General features: G+C 40.6%; 1 protein-coding gene across 6 annotated transcripts in view; it reads left to right on the top strand.

Moving 5' to 3' along the window:
- The first annotated feature begins 4,432 nt into the window (after window positions 1-4,432).
- Window positions 4,433-24,849, top strand: part of mtss1lb (MTSS I-BAR domain containing 2b) — a 771,894-nt gene continuing 751,477 nt past the window's right edge. For all 6 annotated transcript variants that reach the window (XM_046032154.1, XM_046032163.1, XM_046032162.1 and 3 more), the window contains exon 1: window positions 4,433-4,952. In XM_046032154.1, the coding sequence (XP_045888110.1) occupies window positions 4,866-4,952 (87 nt within the window). In that variant the 5' untranslated portion in view covers window positions 4,433-4,865. The remainder of the gene's footprint in view (window positions 4,953-24,849) is intronic.

Raw genomic sequence — 24,849 nt, forward strand, 5'->3', positions numbered from 1 at the left:
AACAGTTTGCCACATGCAAATGTACCTATACACAGTCATTTAATTTGTTTCTAGCAAACGGTTTTATTTCTAAATTGTGAGAATAATGTACTGTATAATCTATAATGACATGACATGATATTGCACGTGCAACAGTCAGGTAAAAGTGAGTTCAGTGGAAATGTGGTTTCTCTCTTCTCTCCTTTGCATGTCAAAATCTGCAAAGTTATAAAAATAACTTTCAAGAAGAAGTTAAAATATACAGATGCAGAAACTGAGTAGATAATGACACACCTAGCATGCATAGTGTAAAGTGGTATGAAACTGTGAATGTTTGGACACAACAACAAAATGGACAATTGGCAGTAGAAATGTTGGTAGAATTTGTTGATTTTTAGGTCCAATACCAACAGAATAGCAGGTGAGAAAATGCAATCAGGGTTTTCATTTGTATGAAGGGAAACAAACAGCACTGTCTGGCCCTTCAGTAGCTGTGCGTGAGACATCTTTAAATAGAAACCAGGTCTGCAGTTGGGAATGCAGTAAAACCTTGTCAAATTGATTTAACCTGTCTGGAATCTGTCACTTTACCACACGCAGCTGTTAATACACCCACTCTTTTCATGACCCTTTGAAGTATGCTTACTTTCTACACTGATCTGATCATTTTCAGGAAAGGCCTCGTGGGAGTTAACGAGAACCAAAGGAGGATTTTGTTGCGACTGAACACTTGCTCTCCAGTCCAAGGGAACCTGTATATCTGCTGGGTGTTTGGCGGCCAGAGTGTGCGTGAATTAACTGTATGCAGGAAAGACAAGACACATAAAAGCACAGGAGGGGATAGGCTAAAACAAGACAAACACCGACCATGTGATATCTATTACATCCTTCCTTTCTGTCAAGGTCACAGGACTATCATAGCGGCACAAATGCTCACACAAACATGTATACATATAGGGAGCACATATGGTATTCACACACGTGGAGATGATCACATGGGCGTGTCCTCTCCTGTGTCCATATGAGGTCTCTCTCAGGAAATTTGCCGTGAGCTTACAGCTGAGCATGGGAATGTGTACATGAGCGTGTACTTATGCATAACACAGTGTGACACGCCTGTGGTCACCTGCTCTCTATACATACACACAAGGACTCCTGGACATTTGTTCTAGCTCGGTGTTCACTCACAGGGATCTCCATAAACAACAAGTAATTCATGTCCGGTAGCTTTTTTGGATGCTATTGAACAAATAGATGAAAACCTTGCAATGTGTCATGAAAACTGTCTGATTTTCAAGTGCATTTTTAGAATTTTACACAGTTTGTGACATCTGGGGTTATCGACACAAAGGCTGTTCCTATTAAAATATAATATCAAGACACTGTGTCCTGAAACCATCATGGGGTTATCATGTGACAATAACATCTTACTGCCTGAAACTGATACAAGAAAAAGATCCCATCTGCCCCCCTCCATTGCTGGCTGATTTCCGAGCACTTCTCTCTGACATGATCCATCTGTAGTCACAGGAATATCCAGGGCATATTGACCTTTGACCCTTTAACCATCATTATGGTTGCTTGCAGTATCACATTACTTGTATGCTCTGTAAATACAGTACACTTTGAACACAGACACAAAATCCTTGCTCTTTTACTTTTTCAGATACACAGCCTATTCTCTCTTCTGTCTTAGTTTTATCCTAATCTAAAATCAAAACTGCATATTACCTCAGTTATAATATTTAAAGCAATCATATCAAGGAACGACACTGAAACAGACCAACATTAGACAACAAACCCCCACTGAAGGAATTTCTACCCATGCAAGGACGACCTTGGGAAACATTTTTGTAGTTAGTTGTGACTTTTACAGAATTACATAACTGTCTAAACTACAGCAGAGACGTTTGACTACAGGCACCGGAGTTATTATGTAACTACTAATCACTGTCAACGTGAAGCTTAAAACTCTTATTAGCAAAATCAGCAAACACAAAACTATCAGAGTTTCAATTTCAGGGTTGATTTATTTACTCTTTGTGTAGTTTAAATATAACACTATGATACTAACCAGTGTTTCTGCCAGCTTTATACAAGCCAGCTTTTGTCAACACTACTCCCTCACAGCGATATTAATTTAGTTAAAATCTCATTTAATACAATAAAAAGTTAACATACAGTAAACTATGCTAAAAAGAAAGAGAATGTTGCATTTTATTAAAATATGCTCCATAGACATATTTTTAAACCATGTCATTGTCAAGACATGCAGATTCTATGCTTCTTTAAAGTGACAGTATATCAAATGACAATGTGACCATGTGAAAGGGGTCGCTCGTATTAATTAACCTACAGGGAATCCCCCCAATCTTCAACTCCACTCTGCTTCACAGAGCTTTATAGTGAGTTTTAGCTCACTGTTTAGTTGTTTAGCGACTGTTTTGGTTCATTCTTACCAGCACCGCTCTCATATCTCTAAAACCCCACTGTGCCTGCTCAAAACAGCAGGTTGGTAGAGACCAAAACCTGAGCTAAAAGAGGCTTTATATTGGTCTGATATCACCAAGAAGCCAGAAACACAACGCCAAAGGAATAATCATGTTGCTCTATGACTATCTGTGCAAATAATCAACCTACGAGGTGATGATACGTCACAACTTGTTTCCGCTTCCCCCAAGTATCCCAAAAATTATCTGTTATTGCAGGTTTAAGTCTCGTCGCCTACATCACAAGCTCTGTGCAGTTTTGTATGGGAAAGAATCGTGTGAATAATCTGTGTGGAACTTCAACATTCTGCAGTCCTCCAAACACAACTTCTGCCAGCTTCCCCTGGTTGCATTAGAGGGCATTTAGGGGTGGTTAGCTTTGTCATAGTATTTTCATTCAGGAAATAGGGAAATTAGCCATCATAGCGGTACTTAACTTACCACAGGAGTTGAAAGGAGGAATACAAGACGTTTGAAACCAACACTGATATAGGTAAGCAATGAAACAAGTCATATTTCTATGGATAAAGAGAGGTAAGAGAAACTTGGTTTTTCATGCCAACTGATTCACAAAGATAAACGGACAAAGTTATGCTTTTAAAATACCCAATCTAAAGCACGAATATCCACTTGACAAGAAATTCAGAAAATGTGAAGAACTGCACGCAATTACATTGTTGTGGGTTATGTAGTAAGCAGTAGCAGTAAGCTAGCAAAAAGATGCCCTCTAGGTATATAAAACATAATCATCATAATAATAAGAAGACACTTGTTTCCTTACTAATCAGAGTATCGATATGTTGTTTTTATCTACAAGGCAATCCTGTGCAAATTACCCAGTTACCTTTGTAGGGACTTTAACTTTGTGGTCAGTAATTACAAAACTTGTTTCCAAGTTAGGAAATATTGCCTTTTCATATTGTGCACCGTCAACATGGAACTCCTTACAAAAGATTCTCCCGTTAGAGTTGCTGGTACCACTTAGGGAGTTCAAGTCCCTGGTTGCAGGTGTCCTTAAGGAGGAATGTAGATGTTTCCCATAAACTGGATTCTCTTAGTGAATGTATAGGTGTGCTGGAAGATGTTTTAATTTATTGTGTTGTCATATCAGTGTAACTTTTAAATGCTGTTTGGTGCCTTTCTTAGCCAGGTATCCCTTAAAATAGAGATTATATCTCAATGGGCTTCTTCCTGGCAAATTAAAAGTTAAATAAATAAAAAATGTAAAATAAATTGATGTTTAATGATAAGTGTGTCCTTCTATGGTTGAATTCAATAATGTTTTGTTTCATGGTGAACGACTGGGTAAACCAACAAACCTTCGGGTCACAGCCAAGTTAGAAGTTAAGAACGGAGTTAAAAATAATCAAGATGACACAACAAAAGAGTTCACAGTATTACAGCAACTCTTTGTTGGCAGAGAGTTAAGTCAAACTGGTTTCAGTCAAACCAGAGTTAAATTAAATCTAGAATGAGATTTGTAAAGTTTTAACACCAGAAATTTAACTCTCCTTACTTTGCTGAGTTGCAGATACATATCAGTCTTATTGAACTCATTTTTCATATTGATGGGCTCAACAGAAGTGCCCTGCAACAATACCATGAACACGGTCCTATAATGGTATGCTACATCAAATAATAGCCCTATAAGTCTCTGAAGGGCTCTGAAAATGATATTTTATTTTACCAGTATTAATTAGGCTCATCAGGAAACATTCCTACACACGCACTCACTGTTTTTGGTAGCTATATCTATGTGACATGTGACAGGCCGTTGTCCAGCCTCCTTTTTTTGACCCTTGCAGTTGCATGGATCGTATTACTGGCTTGCTCTCCCCGCACCGCTGAGCCCACCGCCTCTGCACCAATCACAGCCTGCCTTTACCTACGCGCACATGCATGCACGAACTCACAGGCACAGACCCTGACACACACACACACACACACACACACACACACAGGCATACACGGCGATCTGTCGCTCCGGTTCTCCTCTGCCTTCACATGCGTCCCCACCGACTCCGCGTAGGCTGGCTGCGCCAAGATGAGCGGTCGCCCCTGTAGCCTACAATTTGAACGTCTCACCGCCTGACTAACCCAGAGCCGGGGAGAGAGAGAAAAAGAGAGAGGGGGAGAGAGAGAGACCATCTTACCTCTCTCACAACCCATCTTCCCTTCGCTTGGCGTCCGCAGCGCAAGCTGTTTCTTACGGCATCTTTTCTCTTGTCCACCCCCTCCTCCTGTTCTTGCTGCATCCCTCCGTTATTGTCGGGCTCCCGATTTGAAGGAGAACCCGGAGAGCCGGTCGTGATTTTGTGGAAATACATTTTTTCATCTTTTTTCCCTGCTGGGTGTTGGTAGCGCGCAGTTGGTGCGCGCTTCTGCAAATTCCGGTGAATGGTGGATTTGGCAAACATGGAGACCGTGGAGAAGGAATGCGGGGCCCTCGGGGGTCTATTTCAGGCGATTGTCAACGACATGAAGGTAAATAATAAGCTTGTTCTTTTAACGTTTCACTGGGTCAGTGATGGTGGTGAAACACATGTGCTTCCTCCCTGAGAACCACACAGCCTAATCATAATGGAGCTGGTGGGTCGCTTTCAAATAGGCTGCACGTTCAAAATGTCTGGACACACAGTTCCACTAATAAGCTCATGATGATTTCGATCGTATTGAGCATTAAGGAATTGAATGATGACACCGTTTTACTGACAGTGATGCGGCCCGCTGGGTTGTTGGTGCGAAACCCGCCCCCCTCCACCTGCTCCATCCCCAGAATACTGGCTGCGTCAATGCATCCGTTATCGGACATGCTTGACGTGATGCTCAAATCCCTTTCCCCCTGTTAAAAAAAAAAAAAAAAAAAAAAAAACAGACTACCGCACTCACAAAACAGCCAGTCCGCTGTTTTCACACAGGTTTGTCAATGCCTCTGGCAAATTTTGTGATGATACGCACATAATTAGGATTGAGTGTCAATTTGAAAAGCCTTTGGGCCTATATAAGCGCTGGGTCTCCTAAAAAAGCCCCGTGTTAGTGGCCGGAGTCTACATTAACCAGGAACTTAATTCATCTCAATGGGTTCATGGAGCTAATTGGCGCATTAGTGAGGACTGTAAGACGATCTGTGACTTGTGTCCGATAAAGGACCCATATGTCGGTTAGGCTACACCTTTGACACATTCCGTTACATTCACATCATCATCACAATCACCGTGGTCTTGTTCTTGCCCAAGCATAAATCTGCCGGTGTATGAGAAAAGATACAGACATGACTTTAGCATATTCGGGCTGGCTGTATCGTTGCCGCCTTTTTCTATGGTTACTGTGCGTCTCCATGAGAGTGCAGCGTCATTGATTTTCTGTCAGGCTGATCTGGCAGGAAAACATGAAGGCGTGAGAAGCCATGCAGCCGTCAGACACCCAGCCTCCCTGGCTTTCTGGCTGTCTGTCTGTCTGTTTTCTCTACCCACCCGTCTCTCTGTCAGTCAGTGGTTCTGCAGCTTGATGGCTCCAGCATGCCAGGCTTTAGTGGTTCAGTACCCACCCATGCTGAATGCACTGCATCCACTGCTGGAAGATGCTTTGGTGAAAGCGTCCATCAGATGGCTCATGATACAGACTCTGTCAATGTGTCTGCCTGTCTGACGCCCATGCAGCTTTGCAAGTCCTTCTGTCTGTCTGCCTGTCTGTCATTCCATGTCATCCCCCTATCTCTCTCATTCTAAATATTGTTGTGTGTGCATATCTGCAGACTGGGATAGACTCTAACATGGGTAGTAATAGTATCTGTAATGGTTTTGTCCATTAGTGATGAAATGTTGTTGTAGGCTGTGGCTCCCTTTGTTGTTGTTGTTTTTTTCTTCCAAATTCTGCACATTTTATTGCTATCTGTTTGACCCCAAATGTTAGAGGTCACGACCAGTTCTTCATTCTTGCTGTGCCATATGGGAGATTATTGACTTTGTGTTGTTACATTGGGACATGTGGGAGTAGGAGGACGAGATACACAAGCATGAGCCTGAATATCAAGTCAATACTAATGCATGATACATGGATCAAAGAATATTCCCAATAGTAAATGTAGAAGCACATACATAGGCTCATTTAGATTCTGATCAGTTTAATTCAGCACTTCAGCATGGATAGAAAAACATCTAAATTTGCGTAAACATGGGCAATTGAAAAGGGGTACTCCAGTGATTTTCTATTTGGCTCCATGAAGTTGGGTGGCTGACTAGAGTAAGATTTAAAAAAGAACAGCCAAAATTGAAGCAGCAGAGGCCTAGACATCCTGACCCTTACTACTACCACCTCCCTACTGTTGGTCAAGCTCCAAAAACACTGGATCACTTACATTAAATACTTATTTCACAGGCTGCGTAGTACTCCTCATAACTGAGCAATCTCTGTGTGTAAAATGCACCTTTAAAGTTGGTGTATGCGATTCTAATACAATGCACGTGCTTTTGTCAAATTCAGCGTATATTTTGTATTTGTACGCAGCCAGGAAACAAACAAAGTGGCGTGGACCGAGCCACACAACACTAATCCTTGATTCTCCAGAATCCCATACACCACCTTAAAGGTCAGATAGGTCAAGTATACATTTAGAAATTCAGAAACGGGAATATTAGTAAAGTACAGAGATGGGGACTTGAGTTTGACTCTTGGACTCGAGTCGCACTTAAGTCGCACACACAAAGACTTGACTCAGACTCGAGGTGCGGGACTCGTGAACAGTGTTTACTTTTAAATGTCTTATGATCCTGTTATTCTCCTCCCTGCGTTACCTTCCTACGTAACACATACTATGTATCTGCTGCGCACGGCCACACGTGAGAGAGGACAACAAACTGCTACACTGGTTTGAGAGTCTGGGTATGTGTTGACTTGCAGTAATTAATAAGCTGTCAGTAGTTGTAGTCGTATTGTACATTACATGGTTGTGCTCTGTAAGTAAGTTACAGAATCCCTTATAGCTATGCAGTTTTATATAGTGATGAGAAAAGTGACTCTTTTGACAGTCTTAAATCTTCTAATCTCCAAATTCAAACTGTACAACAAAATATGTTGTCAATATTCAATCGCCACTACTCAGGCTAAAACTGTCCATTTTCACAATCTTTCCTGAGTATACAACCAGACCAGCCATATATATGTATACATAATTATAATTACTATCTTTATATCTTTAAAGTGCTCATTCATACTGTAGCCTAACAGCCCTATCCATTAGTAAAATCAGTATATTAACATCAGATTTGCTGGGAATATATTGAAGTAAGCTTGACATGCTATATGAATAAACAAACTCTTATTAAAATTCAACCAATTTAATAATAATCTGGATAAAGCCTCCAAGTTCTTAAAAGAACTCCAGCACAGAGAGAGGAACAAAGAAATAAACACATTATATAAACGCAGCAGTTTGGCAGGTCTGGATGCAGAATGGGCCGCATCAGGTACGGATTCTGCAGACAGAGAGAAACAAACATGAACACATTGCTCTCAAACACTGCCATGTTGTTCACCACATACATATATTTGTCAAAACAAGCAACTTCCTGACATCACATGTGGCTCTGGGAAATTTTAAAAGTGAATTGTCCCTGATTTTCTGACAATAAATCACTTTTTAAATGGGTGTCCGGCTTATTATTCATGCCTGGACTGACATGGCAGTAATAAAAATACTTAGCATTGCTTGCGCTGCCTGTGAAGGGAAATAACCAGTTCAAGCTATACAGACCATCCATCTGTACTTTGGTAAACATTGAGGAGATTCTATTGAGCGCTGTATAATGGGATGCACCCCAAACGCATGCTCATAAATCAAGGAAGTTCCAAGGGGCCCTGCTTATGGGAAATCATTATTCTGCCAAATACAACCATTTTGAGATGATAACAGACTAAAAATGTTCATCCCTCTGAAAAACATTCGGGTTGGTTGCATAGCAACATCAGCACCTATGACACAGCATTTGTACTGCTCCTCCACAGAGTACAGGATGTAGGTGTATAGTGAGTGGCACACAGAGGTTCTGCGGTACTGTGACATGTCAGAGTTGTTTCGGCGCATTTTTCTATTAGGACAGTAAATTCATCCGTGAACAGTAAATCTCAATTGCTTCTCGTCAAATGACCACATACAGGTCTATTCTTAGCAGTAGTTGTGTTCTTAGTTTTGCAGGGAGGCTAAAGAGGGGCATAAGGGCCAAGCTTAGATAATTATTATTATTAATAATAAAATGATAATAATTAAATGTATTTGTATTGCACTTTTCATATAAGAAATGCAGCTCAAAGTGCTTTACCACTCAAAAAGTACACGCACTGAATGCTTTGCATAAAATAAGGCATAGAATGAACATAAACAGGGATAGAAAGCCATAATAAATGTAAAAGGAGATGGAATTATTATATAATATTAATTATTTTTTCCAAACGTTTAGAAAGGATGATCCACAGCACTTTTCACAGGCTGATTAGTACTCCTCATAAGAAAGTATTTGGCAAAAATATCAACAATATCACTAAAGCTTCAAGACTGAGATCACACTTTATAGTTAGTCTTTATCTCCGTCTCTGTTGTACTTCTCTTGTTCTCTCAGGCACTGATGCTCACACACAACATAGAATGAAATTGGGTAATCAATGTTCAAGGAATACCACTTTAAAGGCATCTCCCTACTCCCTCTTCTCCTGAAATGTCTCCGTTTTCATCTATTATTCAGTTGGTTTCTAATGGTCCTCTTGTTTGTGTTATCCAGCTCCCTCTGATATATGTGGGTCACTACAAACACTACTGCCCTAGTCTGGAATAGATGAATTCCTGAATCCCCTAAGAGGCAATGAATGAACATCAGTGAGTGGATGAGAATCATTGAGTCACCAGCCCTCAAACTCATGTTGACTCAACAGGAAACAATGTGGCTTTAATCAAGGTTCATGGCTCAACAAGGAAGAAGCCATTTTTCAGAAGAAATAAATGGATTCATACTTTTCCTTCACTGGTTTTTGGAAACAGGGTGGTTTTGACAGATTTGGTGAAGTGGATGTATAAGCTAGGAATTGGCAGACTTGGAAAGCAAAGTAAATACAGTTATAACAATTATTCAATTAATTCATACAGAAAATCAGCTGATATAATGACTATTTATTAAATGGCAACAATTATGATAATCGATTAAGCATTTCAGTAATTTTTCAAGTACAATGTCAAACGTTCTCTGGTTCCAGCACGACAAAAATAAGAAATTTCAAGAAGTCACCTTAGGATTTGGCAAAACTGTGATCAGCATTTTTCACCATTTGTTATCATTTACAGATAAGACGTTAAATCAGTTAGCCTAATTGAGAAAATAATCTGCAGATTACTTGATGGAAATATTTGTTAGTCGCAGCCCTACAAATAAATCAAATCAAATAATATAACATCAGTAACCCTTTGAAATAAACAATCATTCATTTTCAAGAATTTGTGACCGGTGGAATCTTGTGTTCCAGACCAGTTATTAAGATACTTAAAACTGTCAATGGCAGCTCCCAACATTGACACTATAATGCTCATCGTATTCTAGCATGACTAATTTACATATCAAAATCCATTATAGAACCCTGACAGTTCAGAGAGCAAAAACAACAATAGTGTATTTCAATGTTGTAACTTTACTGCAACTTGTATTGAAACATTGATATTGTTGTATCATTGTAAACAGTTGTTTGTGCAACATTCAAAAATTTGTACTGGACAAGTGCGGTCAGGTGATATGAAAAAGAGAGAAAATGATCAGAACCAAGGAGGTTGAGCTACCAGAAGGCCACAATGCAGGTGTTCAGAACAGCAACAAATACCTTGGGATCCCCCAGGCAAATGGGAACCATAAGGAGGCAGCAAGGAAGTCAGCCTCAGCCAGGCAGGTCCTGAAAAGTCAGCTGAATGGGAAGAACAAGATCTGAGCCATCAACACATACGCCCTGCCAGTCATCAGAGACCCTGCTGGTATAATAAACTGGCCAAAGGAGGAGATAGAGGCCACTGAGATCAAGACAGCTCATCACAATGCATGGAGGGTTTTACTCCAAATCCAGCACCCTTAGACTGTACACTAAGAGGAGTGAAGAAGGCAGAGGGCTAGTGAGTGTCAAGACCACTGTCCAGAATGAAACAACAAAGGTCCAGGAGTACATCAGTAACATGGCCCCCAAAGATGAAGGGCTGACTCAGGCAGCAGAAACCCAAGGAGGAGGAAGAACCATCATGGAGAGACAAACCGCTGCACGGCATGTGCCACTGACGGATAGAAGGACTGTGACCTCCAAAGTGGGAGAGTGGCTTGAGCAGATTCCAGGTGCAACATCTGAAGTCTCTGACCAGAAGAGTGCAGCCCTAGTAACATCTAAGATACCGCGCAGAACCCACAAACTGCCAGACGTCAGGTAGAGGACCCAAACTTGAGGATGACACATACCACCCCACGAGGGAGGGAAAAGGGGGATTTTGTCTTTATATATCATGGTGCCTGTCTTGTCTGGGTATAAATACTGGACACCTTAAAGATACTCTCTGTCATATCTTAATGTTAACATACTTTACTAACATTTTGTTTGGGAAGTTTTATGTAGCCATCCAGTTCTCATGGTGCAACCAGGAAGTAAACACCTCTGGTCATGTTACAGTTTACACTAAACATGTGATATTGCACATATTTCATTGATACCCTTTATTATTTCAGTGTTTGCTTAAAATGCATTGATACATCATTCAGTAACATTTTTAGAGCCTTATAAATGGAAAAAGTTTTTTAAGGTCACTATTATAACCGGATTAAATGGGTTAAGGGGTATATCTTTATATACTAGATATTTGAATGACAACAATCTGTGTCTTTATTTCACAGTGTTCTTTATTTTGTGGCCCAACACCACCAATTTAGCATATCACTCCTACATTGAGTGTTATGCTAGTAGAGGCTAATGTCGCCTTGAGATGGAGTGGGCCACAGAGGGCTGGTAAACTGACTTTCTAACTGCACACCCCCAGATTTTTTTTATTTTCCGACTTGTAGTGTTCAGCCCCAACTGATGCTGACTCAAGTGACATCACTTGAGGCAATTTGTGAGATTTTGCACAGCTATCTCTGGAGCCACAAAAGGGTTAATGCAGCAAGACCTGGCTGTGTAAAATCACTAGACTTCCCTTTTAAATGCCAATATAGGGATTTCTGACAAAGTCTGATATTTTGTTTTCTGTACTTCCAGACACCTGAATTTACAAGTTCTAGCAGGAACTATCAGTGTGCTCTACCATAAAGACCAATATCAGCCAGCTAACGCAGCAACCTGGCAGCATTTAGAAGTGAACCATCTCTCCCGCTGATACTGTTGTGCTTTTAGGTGTCATGTAGGCTCACATTTACAAGAGCCAAGCTAAATGCTGTTGTCAGCCAATGTCAGCAGATTGAATCCATGCTGTTTAGAAAGCACTTTTACTTCCTCTTTCCCCACAGTCTTCTTATTCCTCCTTCTGCTCCTCCCCAGGTCCTCCCTTCCTTTTTCTCTCCTCAGCAGATCCTCCATCCAAGGCAACCAGTCACTCCTTGCGTGTCTGCTTTATTTGTGTGCATGATATATTGACTTCTTTTGTGTTGCGTAGACCTGATCATTTTGAATGAATAATGGTGGACACTGGGAGTTGCAAAGAAGCTCAAAAAGTAATAGTCTTGCAGTTTGATAGTTGTTGTGATTATTCCTAGTGCAGATGTTTGGCATTTGAAATATTCGTACAGTTTGAAACCTTCCCATATTCTCATACAGTACAGAGTGTGTGTGTGTGTGTGTGTGTGTGTGTGTGTGTGCGTTTGTAAGGGCATTAAATAGTTGTCTGCCTGGGGGCTATGTCTCGCAGCTTTCTAGTGAATTACACACACACACACACACACAGGTCACAGCGGTGTAACGGGATGAGACGTAGAGGTCATGTTCACGGTCAGTAGCAGTAAGATGGAATAGATTTCCCGGTTCCTTAAGAAACAGGAGAGAAAGGCCTTTAAAGGCTTTTTACACTGTTTTCACTTGGTTGTAGCCATAGACTGTATAAAAGAAGTGGACGTAGTCACCATTGTTTGTGGACTACCGTTTTAAAGCCTCGAATTTTGCATTTTGGCCTTCGTCATCTTGGTTTTTGGAACCAGACGTGACCATAATTGGACCAGAGGATGGTGCTAGCTAGCTTTGTTTAACAAGGTGTATTCGTAATTCACATTAACTGTGTATTGTGTACAGGCTTAAAACAAACAACCCTTAATAAGTTTTTTCAACAGTGCTGGTCAAATGTACGCAGTGCAGTGGATGCAAGTATCCTGATTTATCCTGATTTATAGGTCACCATGGTAGCCACTTGTCAATTACAAGGTAGCCACGCCCTAAAGCATACCCTGCTTTATCAACTATTTTCCTCTAAATGCGACCATAATTTAGAAAATGAACATCATGCTGTATTGAAGAAGACTTGAAGCTAGTGATCGAGTCCATAAACTCATTAAGAAAGTGTTTACTGAGGTAATAAATTAAGTGAGTAGTAGGGTCATTTTGTCATAAACTCCAATGCAATCAATCTTCTTTTTACAATCAGTGGAGTTGCCCCCTTCTGGCCATTAGAAAGAATGAAGGTTTAAGTTATTTCCTTAACTTTTCCAACGTGTTCTCATCTCTGTGCGTCATTACCAACGCTTTCAGACAGCGTGACAAAGCGTAATTATTTGACACTAAAGGTACCCTTCAGCATTGCAGCAACACAAAGGAGGTTAACCCTACCTGCTTGCAGACAGCTGTAGGGTTAGCCGGTCGACATGCATAAAGTCAGTGACTTAGGTTTAGGCACTAACATTTCTGATGGTTATGGTAAGCATAGGTGGAAATCGCATCTGAGGGTTGTCCCCCCTAAAAAATAATTAAATAATATAATGATATATATTTAATTGTAATATAATTACTTCCCCCTTACTTCACCAACACACACAGCTCCCCGGAATCCTGAGGAGGGCAGTAATATGCCTAGAAGCGTCTATATTGCCGTAAATCCATATGAAGAAGAAGAAGAAGAATCTCTCCAGATGGATAGAAAGTTTGAACCGCTTCAGTAGTTGTGGTACTCCAGTATGGCTGGCAGGGCTATGTTATTCACTTAGAATATCAGATGAAATGATTTTTTCTTTTTAATACAGATGATGTGAGTCATTAATAAATTAATCATGACAAAAAAATTAGGCTGCTATCTATTGTAGCTTGTTTGGTCACTGGAGTGAAGGAGACATAGCACTTACTATTTACACCTGCAGAGAAACACATATGGATATTTTAAAGCACGGAGCAGGTAAAACTACATAGGACACAGCTGTTGGCGCTGATGTCATTCATACCACGGTGGCTCCATCGGTAATTAACAACAAGCCTTCTCCACACGCGGCTCACATGCTGCTGTGAAAACGGAAAAGTACGAAATGCGAGTTGTCTTCTATAAAACTGCTGACAAATAAAGTCAGAACACACAGATACAGGGAAAGAGAGAGACAGGTGTAGGTGCATGTGTGTCTGAAGGGAAAAGAAAGGTGAGCAGATTACTGTAGTTTGTAAGTAAACAATAAAATAAGGTGGAGAATTAAGTAAAATTGAAATGGTGAGATTAGAAATAAAATACTAGAAATGGGGTAATGTATTCTTTCATCCATCCATCGTCAACCGCTTATCCTGCGTACAGGGTCGCAGGGGGCTGGAGCCAATCCCAGCTGACGAAAAGCGGGGTACACCCTGGACAGGTCGCCAGTCCATCGCACGGCATGTACTCTTTCAAATATTTTCAATTAAAATGGCCTAATTTTTTTAGTTGGATTTTATTTGTAGCTATAAAACAGCTCCCTTCAGTGAAAATGCGAACGTTAGGCTATCTAGTTCTTCATGGTCATACAAATGAATGGACCCCAGTGACAATAGCCAACGTCTATGCTGGTGCTGATGGGGATCCTAATAAAAAAGGAATTTTCCAATAAAGACAAGTTACAAAGATGTTTGTGTATGCTGTCAGTTAGTTGTTAGAAAGAAATATTCGGAATCAGCTGGTCAGACCTTCCAATAATCGGTAATTGGAATCAGCCAGGAAAAATGCAATTGGTGTATCTCTTACTACAACTAACATGGCAATAATCCTATGTGTGAACTGATATTAGGCTAATATTTTAGAACTACCATTGTGTTAGGTTTTGCAAGTATGATGTTAAGTGGCAGATCAGTTGGCTTGCTGCAGCTGAATATCTAAGTAAGAGACGTCCTCTGTCTCAGAGGAAACCTAAATACTATGTGGAGGATGCCAGATAATTAGGATAAAATGATAGATGGTGAACCTATGAACCTAAGTCATATCTAAAAAACTATTGCTGTGTGTTGTTGGCCAGATAAAAAGACAGAGAAAAGTATGTACAAAAAGTCATGGCAATTTGGTAACATCACAGTCTCCATCCTACACTAATAATAGCAGTAAGGCTTCCCTCTGTGTACACATATCCTCTACAAGTACAATTTTGGCTGGATTATTTGTGTCCCCTTCAAAAATTTTGCTTTAGAAATTTTATGTTTAGTGTCCCTCCCCAACTGTTAGATGAAATTTGCGCCCTTGATGGTAAGGTTAGGGGGCTTCAGGGGGCTGTCAACACCTTTAACAAGAACGTAGCTAGCTAGCTAGCTAGCAATTCTGGTCTGTACAAGACGCCCCAGAGCATCTCGTACAGACACGTTCCTTTAGCATCAAATAACTACGCTTTGTCTCTATTTCTGAAAGCGTTGGTATTGGATGCCCTGAGATGAGAGGGGTCTGACTTTTCAGACACAATAGGCTTGGTTATAACCCAATTCCTCTATATGCATATTATTAGCACATGCCTAAATTGCTGTGTACAATATCAGTAGGTGCATTGGATAACACAAAAAATATACTATGCTTTGTCTCAGGTGTGAAAAACTCCAGTATCACTGTTATTTTTTGGGTCTTTTATTGCCCAGTTTTTCAACAAAACACTGATCACTGACTACAATAACAATTTGTTTGACACAGAGATGAGAAACAGTTTGCTGATTGCCTTCCTCTAATGTCTTCCTGAAATCAGTTTTATAGCATACCGTTGAAGAGTTAATAATTATTGTTGGAATAATGATGTTGTTTCTACATGTTGTTTCTTAGTCATTGCTTGACATTCTTTTATTTGTTATCTTTCATGCAGATCATATTTTGAGCTGGAACACACACCAAATAGTCAAAAAGACAGTTTTTGCAAGCATTTGCAGTACAGAAATGTGGAAATAGTGTCACCATAACATGCCGTAATTGTAGATTGTCCCACTCTGTACGAATCTCACTCATAAACAAATTGGATCCACTTAAAAATTGTTCATGTTTTAAGAAATTACCATCACTCGATATATCATTATCAGATTTTTAACATCCAAATATCAGTATATATATTTTCCAACATACATACATATATATATATATATATATATATATTAGCCTTCATTAAGTGAAATGCACAAAACTTATACTATTATGTTGCAAAGTCATGATAAGTTATGCTATCTATTTAACATAATTGTATATTGAGCCTATTTGACTAAATAAGGAGATTTGAAGACATTATTTTTGGTTCTGTGTGATCATTTGAGCATTTGATCATTAGCTGCAGCCCTAGTTTAAAACAGGAGAATAGTGTCTGTACTTCCAGAAAACAGCAGACAGAGAAGGCTTCAACACAACCCTACTAAATCACTTCTTTCCAGTACTGCCAACCAGCAGAATCCCTGTTTTATGTTATGTTTAATGTTCACTGATTGATTCATAGCAAGGACTGCTTTTTTTCTTCAGTAGGGTAGAGATGCCTCCTGAGAGTAAAATCTTCAGTTCATTTATGGTGGAAACCAAGAAGAGACTGCGGCTTGTGTTGGTCAGTCACATCTGCTTCGCTTCCATTCCCTGGCCTTGCAAGCTTCACATTGCAGTGTATGTAGCTAGTGTGTGTAGTCCACAGCTGATATATTCTTGTAACTGCATGTTTGTATTGAAAAGTTCAAAGCCCAATGTTTACCATCACAGAAGGTTAAGAAAAACAGAAAATATTCATAATTGAGAAGCTGGAGTGAGCCAGAGAATGTTTGTAAATATGACTTAAGCAATCAGTTGATTGAAAATGATTGCCTATAGATTTTCTGCCAATCGACTAATCGATTAATCAGCTAATCATTTCGTCTTCCGCCAATTTTCACTCTATCATAATGGCACATTGCTGTTGTTATTGTTGTCACATTACTCTGGAGTTTGTAATTAGACTGTTGAAAAAATGAACTAATTTACATTTACATAGAAGTAAACAAAACAATATGTAGAAATGAGACTCAGTACTCACTTTACAATGCATTGAAAGCCTTCATTCATGAATGGGTTTTAAGAATGTTGATTTTAAATGTTTTTCTACAACTTGGGAACAAAATCCCATCGGTAGTAAGGAAGGAAATTGGTGGAGTTCATTGGAAAAGTGTCTGAAGATTGTTTGCCTCCTCATTAAAGTAGATCAACAACATCAACAAACCAGGAGATATGAAACTGGCCATTATTTTCCAGCCCTTTAAAATCCTGTGGTAAATTATGTCTTATGACCCTGGGTCATGCTGCAGAACTGAGGAACTCTGTGGAAGCGTATCATTAGTCCAATCTGTGGTGTGTTTGTGTCTGTGTGGTCCAGAGCACTTCCCACCGCAGCACTGTTGTTTAAAACAGAGGCCGAGATGCATGTTGATGGAAAGAAGGAGGAAAAAGACAGCTCCCTCATGCTCGTGGTTCGTAGACATGCAAATTTAGCAGCCATTAAGTTGAATTCACTCTCAGCATCAATTTTTTCTTGTAACAAGTTTCTGGTGTTTCATAATAGGCTCTTTTCACAGCATACACTTTGGCTTATCATAACAGGAACAGTACAGGTGTGACTAAACATGACGACTCTGTTGTCTGTGAAGGTTCTCAGTCACCCAGGTCATAGTTATCCAAGAAAGGTAAAAATCAAGGTTGTTCTGAGTTTTCTGCACCTCACGGGACGTTCAGATCATTTATCTCCATTAATAGACAAAGAATATTATATTGTTTTTAAACAGCACTTGGAAGAGACCCGCGAGGCACCGCGACATGCATGCAACTCTGCACAGGACAGGTGAATGGCAGGTGAGCAGAGCAGAAAAAAAAGTGTTAACAATAAGCCTCAGTTTTGCTGGAAATGTAATTACAGTGTAAGTTTCACTGACTAATGATTAGAGACACAAGACATGCACACTTATGATTCGATGATCGGTCGACTATAGGCATGACTTGACAATTCTGATTCGACAATATAAATTCTTAGCCGGGGACCCTAGTAGCCTTACTAACACAAACGTTTTATTGCTGTGTATAAAATCCTTACATTAGGCCTACAACATGTAGCATGTCAACTCACCAGAAAGTGGCGCAGTGAAATTTGTTTGAATATCCTTGAAATGGCGGAAGCTTGGTGATATGGCTACGTTGCAAGGTACTGTGGCTGGCAATCTAACCAGTAACATTCTAGCTAGCTGATGACATAGTAATACAACTAACCAGCCACAATAGCTCAACAATCCAGTTGGCATGGTAATGTGGCAGTTAGCAAGCCTGCTAGCTTGGTGGCTAACAAACCATCAACCGATCAAACCATGCCGCTTTTGCAGAGCCGTTTGTAACGTTACTCCGTCACAGCTTATATGCTAGCTTTCTCCTGTTTGGACTTTCAGTCTCTCTCTGTTCCCTCAAAGTTTAGCTCTAAGACAGTTTGTAGTCAAATGTGCAAGTTTGAAATGTGACTTTATGCAAAACCTCTGCTCAGATTTAATATACTCCCCATAGCGTAACACCCATTGAAGTTAATTCATTTTGGTCAGACATTTCAGTTCTATAAATGACCCTTGGGATATTTGACTTGCTTAAACATCCTTGATGTTGAGAAAGCAGTTGAGAGCAGGTTTGGTGTGTCTAGCAGCTTAAGGAAAATGACCTGCATTGACACAACTTTATTTTTAAATGATTCAGATGATTTTGACGTTCTGAACTTTTTCATTGCAAAGACAACCATGTAAACACAGTCGGTGCAATTCACAAGGAAAAGGTGCCAACGTGCCAGCCAAATCATAGGACGTGTAAAGGAGCATCTCCCTGATCAGTTAGAGCTCGTTAAAATCTCTGAGGTTGTTAGGGCCCCGGGGCTCGTTAGGCCCGGTAGAGATGAATGGGTAGGACTGGCCATGGGAGGCGTGGAGCCTGCTGGGAGCCAGCCAAGACAGCCTCTCTCACTGAACCCTTTGTCAGGCCTGTCAAAGCCTTCTCATCACACTCAGCTGTTCACTGTAAAACACACTGATCATTATGAACAGGCCAGAGACGGAGACAGAGAATAACAATGAATGTGGCCAATCAATATTCTCTTGTTCATTTCAAAAAGAGACTACTGAATGAACAGAAAGTTCTCTTCATGCTCTATATCACATGTTCATGTTAGAAAGATATGTTTGTATTGGACTTAACTCTGTATGTGCTCGTGTGTGTGTGTGTGTGTGTGTGTAGGGGGGGGTTGCATACTTGTGGAACAGGTGAAAAAGAGCTAATTTATCCATATATGATTCCACATACTTGTTCTCTCTTTCATGCCAGAAGCTGCAGAGTTGAGTGGAATGGCACACTGCAGAGAAGTTCAGAGGAGAAAAATTCCATTGCAGCATCTGCATTCAGCCATAAAGAAACGCCGCCCCTCCTCTCCATCAGCACTGACAGCTTCTGCATCTCCCAACACACTGTAGTGCTGCGCTGTCCTGTCTTGCTTCCTGCCGTGTGTGTAAATTACTGTACATTAGAACATCTCCAACTGCATTGCTGCATTGATAAGCCAGGCTGATATACAGGTCGAAGTACAGAAATGGCTAATACGTGTTTGAGGTCATTTAGAAAATAAAACATATTAATACAATTCATAGGGAAGTGCAGCTTTAATGTCAGAGTTATCACAAATTGTTGCAACCACTGTTAAATAAGGCTCAAATAACATTGTAGTTCATCATTTTTTTAAAACAAAATCTTCTCACAGACACTTTCAGTCTAATGTGCTTCGGTTTCATCTGGTTTAGCCATCAAAGTTAAGTTCCTCTCCTTCTTATCTCTGCACACATATCTCTCTTCGTGCCGAGGGTCACAATAACGGTTGCTGCCACTTACGCTAAGTGGTCTGACAGACACACCGTCAGCATGCACCAAGAGCCCTTTCACACGATTGGAGCAGTGCAGGTAACGATGACTTTCAGCCCAGCAAAGGAGATGAAAGAGAAAGCAAGAGAAAGCTGAAAGTGACATCTTTATAACTGGCTGATTCATGGCTGATTGTGAACGTACCATCCAATGAAAGATAATGTAGATGGCCCCAACCTGGTCTTAATCCAAAGTCGTTAAATACTGCGGCTTAGTCAGTGGTCCTTTGCTTCAAAATATGACACTGTAGTTACTCTAGTGTCAATTCTGGCACTAGAGTTGTTGTGCCTGAACCTTACCAGTGCAACTGTTTCATCATACAAACTTTATTTTGAAAGTCTGACCAGACATATTTATTATTGCTAACTTGACCGCGGAGCCCTGAGCATCCGGAAATGTTGCTAGAGGGGTACCTACAGCGTCATATTGAAAGCAGAGGGCCACTGAGTACGGGGCAGTATTTGACGAGTTGGGAGTGAGAACATGGCCCCACCGCGGTCTTGTCTGTTATCAGTGTGCTGTCTGTTCTGTGTCTAATTCTCTCTTTACATTTCATGACTCGTGCCTGAATATTTAGGTTTAGATTTGAAACACAGCTATGGCCTGAAAGGAGAACTCAACATCAATATCAGCTTACATGGTGAGCACTACTAAGGCTGTGAAAACAGGCTGTGCCCCGGTGAGGAGCTTTCTAAAGTCTGAGAAAATAATGGATGATGTCATTAGGGGTATCTCGAGCGTCCAAGATGCATTATGGGAAGTGTAGGATGTTTGGATGGGCCAGGTTCCATAGATTTTCTCACTATGTAAATTATCATGCCAGTTATTTTGTGCTTTGTTTTACACTTTTGTTCCATAACTTCCAAATGGATGTATGCCATTATTTTATGTTGACTGTGTTTGAGTTATGTTGTTATAGTTTCATATATTCTCAAAGTCTTTGGGTGGTTTGTCAGTCATTATGAGCATAGTGGGAAGAAAATAACCCGGTCAATTAGACAGACTTTGGTTTTCAGACAGGCAAACATAAACAGTTACGGATCCTAAAGATCCACATGTTTGTAGCTGCGTCTGAAACTAGTGCTCCTGTCCTTTCGTCCTCATCTCTCGTCTTTTATTCTTGCTGTGATACGTGAGATGAGGCAACTGATTATTTGTGTACATTTGGGCCACCCCTACTTGGAATATTACATGACATTCATGAGTATTGATTTACCCAAAACATGGTGCAGACATCCCATTGGGCAGATGTTTCACTGATAGGGCGTCTGCCATGATCTCTGGCCTTGCAACGCAGAGACACAACAACACACATGGTTGTCCTCTTTCCCCTCAACACTATGTTTAGATTGGAATTAGCTTCTGCACTTCATCAATTATGCAGTGAGGCAGCCTCCGTCTCCACATCTGCATGCTGATTCTTTTCCTGTTGAAACAAAGTGCCAGCCGATGTGCTGGGAGAAGTGTTTTACTCAGCATGGCGGAGGAGATCATGACCCCACATATCTTCATACCCTCGGAATTTAGGGTCTGAGGATAAAGGGTGTCGAATGCTGTACAGATTGCGAAGCCCTAGATTGTGGTTACGGTCAGAAGAAACCAACATTGACTGTTGGTAGTGGACAGAGCCCAACCCATCCTCCTTCCTAAAACGTGTTATTAACGTTTTAATTTTATGCTACTTGCCCTCTGCTCTGAATAATTACTGCAAAGTGAACATATGTGATTAATCAATCACTCGCCTGCCAAGTTGAATCAGACAAATCCTGACACATCTCATCTGGTTATCATATAATTACTCGACAGTTGAAACAGTCATCAGTCATTAAATGTGTAGCCTTTGCTGTGAGATGGAGTGCCACAGCTCTTTTTACATGAAGCTTAATGAGCCTAATGTTTTCTGTTAATAAAAATATAAGTAGTATGTAATGGTGCACTTGATTACAGAGCAGACAAAAACAACCATTCTTTCTGGGAGAAGTGGAGAAAGTTAATATGTAGCATTTTCCTTTGTGCGTTATATTCACCCCCAACCTTGATAAAAATGAGTTGGATCCTCTTTTTGAAAACTCCCATCCAGTCGATTATGCATATGAAGCTCTGTGAAATTAGCTCCTTTTGTTTGGTTCTCGCATTTCTTTTTTAACGTGCGAATTGGCTCGATTATACAAAAAAAAACTGGCTAATCCTTATATCCCTCTCTGCCTGCCTCCACCCGTCCTCTCTCTCCCTCTGTCTCTCTTGCTGGATTTCCTCTGTTTTTCTGTCTTGCTGTGGGGGAAACAAAGGGAACAAAAGAACGAGAGGAGACAGTAAGCTTCTCATCCACTGTAGTGAGTGGTGGAGTGGAGCTCTCAATGGAGTGCTGGGCAGAGTGGGTGGACTGGTGGCGCTCTGAGAAGTAGGCCAGAGGACTGTTGACAGCACCCCATGGTCCAGAGTCAGGACCAGCTGAAATGGAGGATTACTGGAAGACAGAAAAAAAAAGTCAATGTATTGCTCTTTATCAGGGATGAGGATGGAGGGATAGAGGAAGATGGAAGGGTCTCTATACACTGGGATCAAGTGGAGAGTAAAGCATTATATACATACTTTTTATTTTTATACAAATTAAAAAGGGGATGTTTGAACATGATTGATAAAATCTGCATCAGAAATTGCAACCCTTTCTCTCAGGCACAAGACAGTCAAATCAGTAGTTAGACAGTGTCTTTTTCAGATGTAGCTATATCATTACCTTCAGGGCATGTCAATCAAGTCAAAAGCCAGTGTGGAGCGGAATGGCTGTCCACAGTTAACCACTGCGCTGTAGTAACGTTATAACTGAATTTCCACAGAAAGCAACATGAAAAACAGCTGCAGGCTTCCGACACACTACGCTCCTTAGTTAGTGAGCTTCAAATGAGGCTTACTGTCCACAGTTTCTCTGGACTGTCCGTCAGGATCACAACCTTGGTCCAACATCGCAGAGCGTGCTAGCCACATTAGCCGCACAATATGCTAATGTCAAGTTAGCTAACCTTTAAAATATACAGTAAAACAACACACTGCAACACTTACAGCTTCAGAGTTTGTAGTCAGGTCACGTACAGCCCATGGTGATCCATCCTTTAACCGTTACAGAGCTTGTTACGGTTGTGGAACTTTTGAAGCACTCATTTATTAATTTAACATGCCCTGAAGTGTAAAGTATGAACATTGCGGTTGTTGCGGTGCTTGCCATCCTCCACGGTAGGCTTGACCAATAGCGCGGTATTTCAGTTTTTGCGATTATCGTGACAGCCCTACTTGTGTCAAAAGTAATCCAGGCGTTTGTACAGGAGCAGATGCAACAAGACTGTTCTTGGTGCCAGTTCACGAAAATGCAAACAAATATAGGCTAAATAAAAGCAGCCTGATCAGACTGAATTGCCATTTTTGTTTTCGTTTCATTAGTTCATGCCTGACACCGTGTTCATGTTAGCCAAATTCTTGATGTGGGGTGGTGTTATTTTGTTGTGCCCAAATCAATTAGTTGTGAGTGACGTATCCATCTCGCCACTCTCCTATTGTGCAGTTGTAGTTGCTAGGAGCAGTTAGCTTCCCGTTTTTCCACATTAAGTAAATAAATGTCACTTTAAGTTGAAATTTGATAGGGAAAAACAATAAAATCCATCAATCAACATAGTTCTGTAATCTGAGAGTGTCACTGGAAGGAACGAAGAATGGAGGGAGAAGGAGTCTAAAACAGTTTCTGGTGTTAAGACTAAAGTTACAGAGGGCGCCTCCAGCTGCAGTTTGGTGCTTGCCTCTATAGTTGTTTAAGGTTCATGAGTGAAATAGTAAAAATGTATTTATATAAAAAATCTAAGGTGTGATTGGCTATCCAAAGCTCTCTGATTTTAATTGCCTGTTATGCTACTTACAAGCCGTTTCGTCATAGAAAAAGACTGGAAGGCAGCAGCCACAGCGCAGCTCGCCACATTCAGTACGGCCTGTTCCTGACAGAGGAAGCGATAAAGGACAGAGGAAGGAAGGGAGGGTATAAAGGAAGAGGGAAAGGTGAAGTACCAAGGTGAATTGTTCAAAGCTGAACGTTTCCCTCCCTGATACAGCAAACACACAGTGTTTCAAATCTGGTATCCACCGTGGTATGTAAAAGCAGGGAAGGAAGAAAGCTAGGGTGCATTCTCGTGATATGTTTACACTGGGATGGATCGGGTAGCATGTGCGTGTCTGTATCTTTTTGTGTGTGTGCGTAAGAGGGAATCTTGCATGCCCGGCTGAGTTTTTTTGGTGACACAGGAAGTGGTGATGTAATAGTATACAATCCAAAAGCTTTTTCACACACTCACTGTCTCCCGCTCTGTGTCTCTCACACACGGATGTATTTGCCCCTCGGCAAGGCCTATAATCATGTGAGCGCAGTAGTTATGGTTGCTGTCTTTGAGCTTTCTGGTTGAGACAAACACACACTCACAGACACATTTATAGAGCATGGAGCTTGAAGGCTGAGAGCTTTGTAACCTACTTAAATTTTTGACTTTGACAGTGTACAGACTTCTTTGTAAGATGATTCCATTTCCCACATTTCACCAGAACAGATCTATAAAGTTTCATCTGATCAAGGAATATTGAAAAGAAAAATACCAAATCTACAATAATTATATTTGTGTTGGGGCTGTTTTAAAGAAAGCAACAATTACTACACCAGCAATCATAAAACACTAAATATGAACATCTATGCCAAGCTCTGTATTTATTTTATGATCTCTAACCCTTACAGTATGTAGAAATCCAAAGTGGGTGGTGACGGCGCAGTGGATGAGATGCCTGCCTTTGGTGTGAGAGACCACTGTGACCCATCCACCAATGTGTCTCTGAGCAAGACACATAACCCCAAGTTGCTCCAGAGGCTCCAGACCTCTGATATAATTAGCAATTGTAAGTCGCTTTGGATAGAAGCGTCAGCTAAATGAATAAATGTAAATTTAAAAGTCCTGATGCCATTTCCAGGCTAGCCTCTGCTCCACTAGCATCTGGATCTGGATGCAATCT

Source organism: Micropterus dolomieu, linkage group LG20 (assembly GCF_021292245.1).
Source record: "Micropterus dolomieu isolate WLL.071019.BEF.003 ecotype Adirondacks linkage group LG20, ASM2129224v1, whole genome shotgun sequence".
NCBI classification, from domain to species: Eukaryota; Metazoa; Chordata; class Actinopteri; order Centrarchiformes; family Centrarchidae; genus Micropterus; species Micropterus dolomieu.